Below are 12457 nucleotides of genomic sequence, written 5' to 3'. Positions count from 1 at the left end.
ATTCTAAAACAGAAACTAAAACTGCTTGATTTAAGAGAAGTTGGTTTTACTCAGACTTCTTGGAATTCAGTGTTAAAATTTTAAAGCATCCACACAGCATCCAAAGTACATATTATAAGAAAGCAGAAAAGTGTGTTTTTTGAACTACACACAGGCACGTGTAACTGCTGACTACCTCAGAAACCTGGCATGACCAAACAGGTTCTGCACAGTCATATAGAGCTGTGTGTTTAGAAAGTGAGTTCTTCAGGGTCTAATTAACTTCACAGTGCACAATAGTTTTCTCTGCTTCAGGTGCTATTGGTTTTTTCCTTTATTATTTTTTTTTTGTGTGTGTGTGTGTTTGTGTGTGTGTTCTGTCCCTGGTTTCTGCAAGCTAGCCGGATGCTGTCAACTAATTTTGATGTAAAACTTGAAGTTTTGATTATGGACTTTACTGCAAACCTGAAATGGCCCTATAAGAAATACTGTGAGTACTTGCAAACAGTCAGTTGTAGTTCACATGTGCTTATTGTGTGTAAGTCAGTTGTTTTGTTAGTGTTAACTCCTGGGTCTGTCAGAGCAGTCTTCAGATTCCTGATGAAGTGAGAGGTTTGTGAAAGAGTTTAAACCTGGATCTTACATCATAGCTTTCCATGAGTAATGTGGGCAAATACGATATGAAGCCCTCAAGGGATGCCAACATGCAGTGGGCGCTTCTGGCACTGACAGCATTATGTTTTAAGTGCTGGCAGGTTCTTAATTAGTCCTTAATATGGATTTGTCTACTTCTGATTTGGCCCTGAACAAGTTGCATGGCATGGTTATTCCAGTTTAAGAATGTATGAAAACAAAAACTTGGGACTCACTTGAGAATATGATGAAAATAGATTACGTTTTAGGGGTGTTTCTTCTCTCCAAATATAACATTGACCTTTATCACAGAATCTCTCTTAGCTCCAGCTCTGCCTGTGCCATTCCCTCAGCCAGTTTGCTGCAGACCAAAAGAAAGCAGTAGCTAATTGTGAAGAGTTCTGCATTATCTGAAGTAATGCTGCTACACTTCTCCTAACATGGTGCACACAGATTGATGGGGAGCAAAGAAGTCTTTGTGGCATTCACAGGTCTCCTGTAAGGGAGACTTGCTTAAATAATAGTAATAAAAGTGTCTGTATTGAAAGATGAAGGAGCATAAATCTGGCTTTGGAACAGACTTCCAGGGTTGGGTGGTCTTCCAGTTCATACTACTTTTGAAAGAGCTGACCTGCAGTGCTAGAAAATTGTTCTGTAGGAGAGAGTGTCTCAGCTGTATTCCTGGGTGAAAATAATCTAGCCCCTTCTCATCTGTGTCAGTGTGAAAAAGCCCCCTAGTACATGAGAATTGTGGTCTCCGAAAAACTAAGGTTTTTGAAGTTTTCAGATGATTTGGGAAACAGTGCTTCAGGGATAGGTTGAGCTTGAGCAAAAGCTTTCCTGCAGTTTTCTTTTTGAAAACTAAAACTGATGTTATCTGAAGTGTGGGTGGAACTGAATGTGTTCCTCAGTTTTTTATGAACATACCTTTGCAAAACATGCAATCCATTCATCTTCAAAGAAGACATTAAATGTAATATTATAGATGATTTTTGCCTTAAGGTCAATGTTTATGGCAGCAAGTATCCAGTAACACAGAAGTGGCCTTTCTTTTTTTTTTTTCTTTTCTTTTTTTCTTTTTAAATTTATTTTCTTTTGTTTTTGCTCTAGAAATTATTATTTAGCAGCATATTGAACCAGTGATCCTCAGTTAATCAGTTTTGGTTCTCGCATCTCATAGGTTTGAATGGCAAGAATATGAGGAATTATCAGAGTGAAAAGAAAAACAGATAATCAGACAAACTACTCCGCTCTCTTAGACCCTCACCCTAAATGGGGGACATTTGCAATGGTGGTATTCAGGACCTTCTGTAAATGTGACATACAGTCTACACTGATAAATCTACCTGTTCTAGGAGAATGCACTGCCATGTCTGTTCTGTCTGGCATGAGATGGTCCTGAAGGAGATCTTTGTACAGTTGTGTTTTCCATATGTGTGAATCCTGAAGTTATCTATTTTTGAAATAGCTTTCTGAAAAAGTGTGCATCAGGGAGTGTTTGGGACAGTGAAAAAGGTTTGCTTGCCAGTCAGAGAAAAGAAAGTCAGTAACACACCTGGTGGCATCACTGAAAAAGAAAAATAGATGGAACAAGAAGTAGCATTTATGAGGTGGTGGCAGCTCTGGAATTTCAAAAGAGTTTCTTTTTTTATTATTATTATTATTATTACTTTTATTTTTTTCAATTTTAGAACTGACCAGCTCCTTAGAAGATGATGTTTGTTCCTACTTGAAGCTGCCATTTGGGAAACAGAAGAAGAATGTGGACGAATCCAAACCTCCGCTGTCTTTTAGCGCTAGCTATTTTATGTTTAACAAGTGTAGTGCAGAGTCGAGAGAGCGGTGAGTATGTTGTTACGTAATTCACTAGTTCACTTTTTTTGTTGTTGTTTCTCTCTACTGACACTGCTTAATTATGGTGCCTTCCTACTTTATGAGCATTCAAAAATTGCCACCACTGTGATCCCACACTATCCTTAAGATAGAAGCATTGCCAGGCCTGGTCTCTCTATTCCAGCAGGCGTTGATATCTTGTTAATCAGTATAAAGCTGGGTTTTAAATTATCCATAATGCAGCTATGATAGCCTGATAGCCTGCATGTGCAGTTGGTGTAGATATCTGCATTGAGGCCATCCTGCTGTCTGTGTCAGCTGTTTGTGACAGTTTCACACATTATCATTAATTGCCCATCTATCATTAATTGTCCTTCATGTGGGACAATGGAGGAAAACCAAAACTCATTAGGTTTATCATCAGTGCTTGCGGTTTCGCCATTGGCCCAAAGCCTGCTTATTAGGCCAGTCTAGGAATGGGTTTTGTGGAGACAGCTGCCCATCTCATGAACAAATATAAGTCCAGATTTTCTGTACTTGGGGAAATCCTTCTAGTAGTCTGTGGCTGTCTATGATCAGGCACACTCAAAAATCTTGCAGTGGTTTTAAAATACTGGCCAGAAATTTGTGCAGTAAATATGTAAACGTAATGCCTACAAGTGAAAATCATAGTATTTGTTTTACAGTTGGTCATTTATGACTGCTATTTGTGACTGTAGTTCTTACATGATTTCAGGTTCACAAGGGGACCCCCAGAATTTAAAATGTGTCACGCACAATTTGCATAAAATGGTCTGTACTTGGGATATCTCATCTAAAAGAAGACATGGACAAGCTGAGTTTTGTTACACTACAAAGTAAGTTCCTTACCTACCTGACTGCAAAATGCCAAGCTGTGATTAATGTATAGTTATATGTCAGACTCTGCCCATGAAATTCATAATGCTTTTTTACCTCTAAAAGTCTGCCTGCCGGTTGTCCTCCAGTGGTGCTCTCCACAGTCACTGTTAACTCAGGCAATGGCAGGGTTTCTGATGAAGTTGTTTGGGTTTTTTTTCACACTAACAATTCTCCTGCCAAAATCTCCTCCTTGATCTCTTCAAAGAGCTGGAAGATGCTCTCATTTACTCAGAGTTCTCTGTGTGTCTGCCTAGACCTTACTCAGAGTTTTCATAAGGGACATCTTCATACCAGGTTCAGTCCAAAAGGAAATAATAGTTGGAAGAAGCAGATCCTGATACTGTGTGCCAACAAGGTAGAATTCATAAACGTCAAGGTTTACACGTGGAAAAACATTAAAAAGTTTCTTGGTGGTTGTCTTATAACTTATCTAAATTTTAAGCTGTCTGGAGAACAGTTTATCAGAGATAATATAAAAACAAGTCCACAAATTCGGTAGCCTTTCTGAAGTGAATACAAGTTGAAAATTTCAAAAACATGAAGAAAATAAAATCTTCAGAATGTTTTTCACTAAGGAAACTACATGTGCAATTCCCTATGCTGTGGGCCTGCCAAATACTTATCATGTGCTAGGACTGAGTTCAAATCATTTTTGTATCTTGATCCTTCTCCCAGTTCAGACATTTGCACTCTTTTTTTTCCTGTTACTTCTGCAGGCAGCCCAAACTTTTCCTTGGGGTCTCAGCGCTTGGCTGCACTTCTTCCACCTACATGCTTGATTTCTTTGTTTAGTTATTATTCCTGCATTGCCAGCTATTATTTCTATACAAAATTGTGTATATGTGATATTTTGGCCAGAGATCATGAGTGCAGAGTTCACAAGGTACTGCCCTCATGACAACAACAACCACGTAGCTGCTTCTGTTCTTCCTTAGCAAAGCAGAGCAGGGTTGGGTCCCCAAAGCAGAGACTGATGGCTGAGCTTCATGCAGACCTCCCATAGGGAAAGAAATTTTGTTTTTCATTTACCCAAACATCCTCTAATGATGTTTCAGTACAGAATAGGAATGGCCTTTCTGAGCACTCAGGTCTCAACTGGCCTTCACTAGTCCAGAATCTTTTGTGTGAATCAGGAAAGTTCAACCCAAGCTCTTGACTCCAACAGATAGGAGTTCCAGTGTCCTGTTCCAGTTCGTAAGTGAGTAATAATCTCTCAGCAGGAAGTCTGGCATTGTTCTCATCATTTTCCTTCCTCCTATCACTGCCTCAAGAGGAAGATTTGGATTTTTCCAAACTTTTTTTTCCTTTCTAGTTGCATATCAATGATTATGAGCAAAGAGACTTGACCCATGCATTGTTGTTTTATGTATGTATCTATGACCTTTAGACAAAGGCCAGATCACATTGTGCTGAGCACTGCACAAACACTGTGTGCAGACTGCATTTCCATCTGGAATCTCAGTAGTTCTCTCCCCTGCACTCTGTTCTTCCCCTGCTAGCTGATTTGTTTTCAGGTGAGGTCACAGGTGGGTGAATGTACTGTTTGCTATCCCACTGGAAATAAATTGAGAGAGATGGCATCAGGAAATGCAAGGAAGAAACTGCTGAGTTGTTTTTTTTGTTGTTGTTGTTTTATTATTATTATTATTAAATTTAAATTGTTTTGAAATACTGAATCTTGGCAATTGTAGGTTTTAGAAAGATGTCTCTAAAATTTTTTTCAGTCAGTTTTTCACTTTGAGGTGTTCTCTTAAGAACTGGATGGCCACATTATACAACTAGTGCAGGTCTACCACTGTGACAAAAGTGGCTTGAAGGAAAAGGAGTGTCTGTTAATCTGATGCTAACCAAAGCCCCTGCAAGTCCTTCACAGACATATTTGATATAGAGTTCTGTTTGAACGTTTCAGATAATTTGTGTTTTGTTAGTATCCTACATAAATGTCTTAACTTGTCCTAACTTCCCATCAGCTGAAATACCGGATTAATTCTCTCTATCTTTTCAGTGACCACCTTCCAAGGTGCTATAAAACTAAGGAGAAAAGAGTAGAGATTCCAGTCCCAGAGAGCTCCATCACTGTGAAAATAACCACATACAGCATTTCTGGAACAGCCTTTGCTACTAGACGCTTTGAAATTAACAAGAAAGACATCTGTAAGTGTCAGGATTCAGACTTTCATAATATGTATAAAATGCTGTAAAGTGTAGATGCTTGCATTTTTCTTTGTCATTGTTCCTGTGTATAGAATGTTAATGAGTCCATATGAATCTAGCCATACATAGAGGGTTGTTATTTCTCCTCCCTCAGGGAAAAAACAAAACAAAACAAAAAACCCTGGAACCCCTTATCACAGAGAAATTAAGGGCAGAGTGTGAGGAGGAAACAAAGCCTAATGTTGTTAGCTCCTGCTAATCACTCTGTGTTCTTGTTTTCTTTGCTGCAAATTAGAAAGGATTTGTAGCATATTTACTGGTTTGTGTTCTACCTGGAGCATAAAGTGCATTTGATCAGACTTGACTGGGAGAAGGCAGATTAAAATTCCTAGTGCTTGTTCTCCCTTCTTAAATACTGAACCAATACAGAATTAAGTTGTTTATTCCCATAACTAGTCTATGTTTTAAGATCATTTATATCAAGAGTCACTCATGACAGGCTCATATTTTCTTAATATATGCTGAAGTTGTCCATTCCATTTAAATTTATATGAAACTCAGCAAAGACATCTATGCTTGGCACCTTTGCTTCATCCTATTGGAGTCATAGTTTAACAAAGCACTTTTTCCTACTTCCTTTCTCTGAAAGGTGGAAGAAAGCAAGAAAGCATCTGTAGGTTGAGGCAGTGGTGCCCTACACTAAGTTGCTTCATACCTTGATAACAATACTGTGGCTTCCTTGGCACTGAGGAAATTTCACTGATCTTGGTGTCCAGTGTTCAAAAGGAAATCCCCTTATCTTATTTAATATTTATACCCACCACCTTTCTCCTTAGAGTTTCAAGTATGTGTTCCTCCAGATTCTCTGTAACTGTATTGAAACTATAACAGTCACCCAACACCACTGCCATGTAATCAGCTCCAGTAGTTCTAACCATTGGCATTACGTTGTGTATTTCCAACTCCACCACTTGCTGTCTGTCAGGTTTAATAGCACTGGTTGCTTCCAAGTGTTTCTTACGGAAGCAGAACTTGAACTAGTAGACAGCTAATTTTTTCTTCATCTTGCATCTTCTGGTTCTTCTTCACTTCCAGAAGCAACTTCATTGATCATCCCAGCTTCCCAGCTGTAAGATGAAGATTGAAACTGGCAATCTGCCACAGTTACTCATAATTTAGTCTTTGGTTTTGGCTAGCCTCCATACTCTTTAATGCAGCCAAAATCTGAACTCAATAGCCCTTCTTATCCTTAGCACAGTTTTCTTCTCTATTGAGAGCTGCTAGGCAACGTGAACAAAAGAGAACTGAAAAATATGTGGGGGAATGGACTGGGTTCTCCAGCATCTGTCTGACTCAAGGCAGGAGGGATGCCTTCAGGTTCCTCACAAGACATCCCGGGTAGCATGTTAATCACTCTGAACATGTTGCAAGCTCTCAGAGCCTTGGCCAGGACCCAAGCTGGATAAATCATGCATTTTAAAAACTAGATTTATCCTGCACCAGGCCCAATTCCATCTGAACTTCTATAACCCTTGCCTCTCAGCCTCCTGTTTCACCAATATCCATTTGTAGAAGAGATGCTTCTGTTTAATCTCCCTGTCATGTCTCTATCACCATGTCATGCCTTCCCTGTTTCTTGTATCTTAAAATCATATTCCTCATGATCCTCTCCAGAGCCTCATGTGAGCTTCTTCCTTGCTGTGCTTCTGCTCTCCTACCTCTCTGCTCTCACTTTTGTTGAGTCACCCATTTCCTGCTTTTTTCTAAAATCCTCTTCTTTTTTTGGTGGATTTTACATCCTCCTCTCTTCTTGTATGCTTATGTACACTTCAGTTCTATAGTACACTTTATCTTTGTGGCATGGAGTGAAAGTTGTGAAAGATACAATGCCTGCCTGGCTATACATTAGGAAGAATCAGTTCATGATCACTGAATTACAAGTATGCAAGTAACTGCTACCTGGTGACTCATCAGCACCTGTGCTGTCTTCAGCACTTTTCTGCTCAAGTAATGACAGAGCACATCTTGTTCTAATCACAGAAGCTGAGTTACATGTTTGTATGGCTACTAGCCAGTTCAGAGTAGAAATATGTCTGTAGGGCTGCTGTTGCTGACTAATAATTTGAATGTGTTTGTTGTTGTTTCTTTTCCTTCCCTCTCTTTTCAAGCATTTGTTCCGCTCGCTCCACACATACTTAGTTTAACACCTGACTTTTCAACTTTCACATTAACTCTGAAGTGGAGTGATAATGGATCAGCCTTCCCATATGGACTGGATGCCTCTTGGGAGATTGAGGTACTCCGTAAGGAAACAATGGAAGATGTCACACGAGTAAGTCCTTTTTGTCCTTTATGAAAAATAAGCATGCATATTTTGTCTCCAGTATTGTAGGAGGTCTTCTGAATTTATCAGTGGATATCACCAGTGTTCATAAATCCATGGGACCTGATGGGGTGCATCCATGGGTGTGGAGATAGCTGACAGAGGTGACTGCTGAACAGCTCTCTGTCATTGAATGGGGGAGGTGTGTGAAGACTGGATGATAAGCAGTGTCACTCCAGTCTTCAAAAAGAGCAAGAAGGAAGATCCAGGTAATTACAAGCCAGACAGCCTCACCTCTGTCCCTGGAAAGGTGATGGAACAGCTTGTGCTGGATGCCATCTCCAGACAATTGGAAGAAAAGGAAGTTATCAGGAATAGTCAGCATGGGTTCACCAAGGGAAGGTCACAGAATCACAGAATCACAGAATTACCCGGGTTGGAAGGGACCTCAAGGATCATGTAGTTCCAACCCCCCTGCCTAGCAGGGCCACCAAACATACACATTGACTAGATCAGGTTGCCCAGGGCCCTGTCCAACCTGGTCTTGAACACCTCCAAGGATGGGGCATCCACAACCTCCCTGGGCAGCCTGTTCCAGGACCTAACCACCCTTCTAGTAAAGAACTTTCCCCTAACATCCAACCTAAATCTTCCCTCCTTCAACTTAAAACCATTTCCCCTAGTCCTGCTATTATCAGCCCTTTCGAAGAGTTTACTCCCCTCCTGGGAGTAAGTTCCCTTCAGGTATTGAAAGGCTGCAATGAGGTCACCTCGCAACCTTCTCTTCTCCAGGCTGAACAAACCCAACTCCCTCAGCCTGTCCTCATAGGGGAGGTGCTCCAGCCCCCTGATCATCTTTGTGGCCCTCCTCTGGACCCTTTCCAAAATCTCCATATCTTTTTTGTACTGAGGGCTCCACACCTGGACACAGTACTCCAGATGGGTCATGCTCTACCAACCTGGTAGCCTTCTATGATGTTGTCACTGGCTGGGTGGATGGGGGGAGGGTGGTGGTACCTTGATTTCAGCAAGGCATTTGGTACTGTCTTCCACAACATCCTTATAAAAAAGCTGACGAATTATGGGATAGATCAGTGGACAGTGAGGTGGGTTGAGGACTGGCTGACTGGCAGAGCAGAGAGGGTCATCACTGGTGGTGCAGAGTGTGGCTGGAGACCTGTTACTAGCGGTGTTCCCCAGGGGTTGGTGTTGGGTCTGGTCTTGTTCAGCATCTTCATCAATGAATGTGTGCCCCGGTGGCACAGTCGTGTGCCCCAGTGGAGCAGTGGTAGAAGTGCCGCTTTGCCACACCGGGGCCCGGGTTCGAATCCCCTGTGGCGCAAGTGGTAGAAGTGCCGCTCTGCAGCACAGAGGCTCAAATCCCGGGGGTTGGACTCGATGATCTCTATGGTCCCTTCCAACCCGCATGAGACTGTGATACTATGATACTATGATGACCTTGGCAAGGGGATAGTGGCCACCCTCAGTACGTTTGCTGATTATATGAAAATGGGAGGATTGGCTGACATGCCTGAAAGCTGTGCTGCCATTCAGCGAGACATGGACAGGCTGGAGAGCTGGGCAATAAGAAACTGGATGAAGTTTAACAAAAGCAAGTGTAGAGTCTTGCACCTAGGGAGGAATAATTGCATGCACCAGTACAGGTTGGGGGATGACCTGCTGGAGAAGAGCTCTGAAGAGAGGGACCTGGGAATCTGGTGGATGACATGTTGGCCATGAGCCAGCAGTGTGCTCTTTTGGCCAAAACGGTCAATGGCATTCTGGGGTGTATTAAAAAGAGCGTGGCCAGCAGGTCAAGGGAGGTGATCCTCCCCCTCTACTCTGCCCTGGTAACACCTCATCTGGAATACTGTGTCCAGTTCTGGGCTCCCCAGTACAAAAAAGACAGGGATCTCTTGGAAAGAGTCCAGCGGAGGGACACAAAGATGGTGAAGATGGAGCATCTGGAGCATCTCCCCTATGAAGAAAGGCTAAATGAGCTGGGTCTGTTTAGCCTTGAGAAAAGAAGACTGAGAAGGGACCTGATCCAAGTCTATAAATATCTGAGTTGGGGGGGGGGGGGGGGGCGGGGGGGGCGGGCAGGCAGAATGGAGAGGCCAGATGCTTTTCAGTAGTGTGTGGAGACAGGACAAGGGAAAATGGCCAGAATCTGCAGCATAGGAAGTTCTGCACGAATGTGAGCAAGGTCTTTACAGTGAGGGTGACGGAGCACTGGAACAGACGCCCTAGGGAGGTTGTGGAGTCTCCTTCTCTGGAGATATTCAAGACTTGCCTGGACGCCTACCTGTGCGACCTGTTGTAAGGAACCTGCTTTGGCACAGGGGTTGGACTCGGTTATCTCTGGAGGTGCCTTCCAACCCCTACGATTCTGTGATTTTTGAGATCACAGTACCCTCTAAATTTAACAAGAGTTTAGAAAACAATTTCCCCAGGTTTTCTAACCTAATTTTTAACTCTATTATGTGGGGTATTTTTGTTGTTGTTGTTTGTTTGTTTTTTAGAAAAGGGGAAAGGATAAAATATGTATTCTAAGGCTAAAATTTACAGGAGATTCATGCTGGAAAAGTTGGAACATGGAGGAGGCCCTACTGTGATATAATATATACCTTTTGAAACATACAGCCTACTCTCCCTCAAATGTCTGACCTCTGGTATTCCTGGCTGGTGGTTTGCCTGGCGGGCAGGCTGTTTAGCATCTTAGACTCTTGTCCAAGTAAATTCACAAGGCAACTGAAAGTTAAATGAAACAATGTGGCCATCCACTGCGAGTTTATTATTAACCTCACTCATTTTCCCCTCTGGTTGACAGCTGTAAGATTATGTCTTTGCTAACAACCATTCACAAACTCTTCGTTTTTTGTGGGGAAAACTTTGTAGGAATCTTACAATTCAAAACTGACCCATGAGGACGTAATTCATTCTTGGAAGTGGAAATCAGATATGCCTTTGGAGTGTACATCGCATTATGTAAGGATTCGCCTTTATATTAATGTAACACAATTTGATGGCCACAAGGATTGGAGTGACTGGAGCCCAGTAGAAGTAATTCCTGGTATGTATGTTCTGTTAGCACCACGTGGACTTCCATTACTTTATGATATCTAAGGCAAAATCAGAGGAAAAGTGTTAAGGTTGTGATGACTCACCACTTTTGGGGGGTATTTTAAATAGAGAAATATTTAATTATTAGTAAATGAAACCTTGTAAAGTGTTGATTTGGTTATTTGGGTGCACTGGTGTTCTCCTGAGTTAAGTTTTAGATGACACTGTATTCATAGCAAATTGTTTTTGTCTTCTTTTTTTTTTTTTTTTTTAAATTTTTTATTTTTGTTATTTTTTCATTTTGTTTTTTCCTTCTCTGATAGGAAAAGATACTGAGCCCAGTGGAAGTGGACTTTTTCCTCAGGACACTGTGGTGGCAGTGGGTTCAAATGTAACATTTTGTTGTGTCCATGAAGAAGGACGGCAGGTACAACGGATGTCATATGGAGCAAAAGATTACCCACTAATACGTCTGAGCAGTCGGAGCAGTGCAATCAGAGTGCTAAATGCCAATGCTTCAGATGCCAGTGGGACAAATATAGTGTGCAGAATGTCTGAAAATGGGATGGATGGAACTGTCTTGTTTGTAGGATGTATGTATAATTATGTTTACTGACCTTGAGGAAATGCTCTTAAGACTCTTAAGTCTGTTAGGAAACATGCTGTTGTGGCTTTTTTGCTATTCCCTAGCTTTTGGTTTATAAGGATAAACTGGGATTTTACTCACATGATTAATTTCATTGTGAAACTCCAGCACGTGGAGAAGGTTCCAGGGCTGAGAGGATGAGGGGTTGAGGCTACCCAGTGAATACCTGTGAGAGTCTTCTAGAACCAGTCCCATAGCGTCTTTCCTTCTGGACCTCTTTTCCTGAGGCAGTTCTTCATTCTGTGTAATACTTATTAGTTTATCAGCATTCAATGATTTATCCTCATTTTCTGTAACTTTGGAAGAACGTGTATTTCAACTTGTTCCTAATAAAGGCAAGAGTAAGAACAAGAATTGAAAGCAAAAACATACCAGTCAAATGAAAGCAATAAAACAGTTGTGCTTGAAGCAACAACAGATGCTCATCCAGGACAGTAACTTCCTGGGAGCTAATTACAGTGAGGGAATTTGTCTGACAGTTTGTTTTCCCTGGGATATCTTCAAAATATTCTTTTAATATTTTCTTCAGAGATGCTGTACCACCATCTATCTTTTCTGTGTATCTTTGCCAGCCTCAGAAATCTCTTCCAGATGCAGCTACCTTTTGAAACAAACTATTGAAATTGTCTGCTTTTTCTTCCCATTAATTAATAAACCTCAGTTTCATGTGTTTTCACCACAATGCTTATGAGAATTGCTATCTTCCCATAGCTCCAGTTTTCCTTTGCAAGCACTCACTGTGGACTTAGAGTCCTTGGGACTGAGGAAATAATTTTGAAAGCATGTTCCAACTCCAACATTTATCTTTTGAAAGTCTCTGTCTTCGTGCATATTCTGTCTATGTTAGAAAATGCAAAATAGAATCCAGCCTTTAATGACTTCTCAGCGAGATGCCATTTTTATGTTATCTATGCTCTGTTTGCTTT

General features: G+C 41.3%; 1 protein-coding gene across 4 annotated transcripts in view; it reads left to right on the top strand.

Annotated features, from left to right (window-relative positions):
• Positions 1-12457, top strand: part of LIFR (LIF receptor subunit alpha) — a 56109-nt gene that overhangs the window by 19491 nt on the left and 24161 nt on the right. For all 4 annotated transcript variants that reach the window (XR_004305710.1, XM_015848485.2, XM_015848486.2 and 1 more), the window contains exons 3-8: positions 2304-2454; positions 3182-3302; positions 5351-5499; positions 7668-7831; positions 10721-10895; positions 11209-11478. Coding sequence is in view for 3 of the 4 variants with exons in the window: in XM_015848485.2 (XP_015703971.1) it covers positions 2373-2454; positions 3182-3302; positions 5351-5499; positions 7668-7831; positions 10721-10895; positions 11209-11478 (961 nt within the window). In the remaining variant the exon portion in view is untranslated. The remainder of the gene's footprint in view (positions 1-2303; positions 2455-3181; positions 3303-5350; positions 5500-7667; positions 7832-10720; positions 10896-11208; positions 11479-12457) is intronic.

This window comes from Coturnix japonica, chromosome Z (genome assembly GCF_001577835.2).
Source record: "Coturnix japonica isolate 7356 chromosome Z, Coturnix japonica 2.1, whole genome shotgun sequence".
In the NCBI taxonomy this organism is placed as follows: domain Eukaryota; kingdom Metazoa; phylum Chordata; class Aves; order Galliformes; family Phasianidae; genus Coturnix; species Coturnix japonica.
The sequence above is the reverse complement of the archived record's forward strand: the minus strand, read 5'-3'. Positions and strand labels throughout refer to the sequence as shown.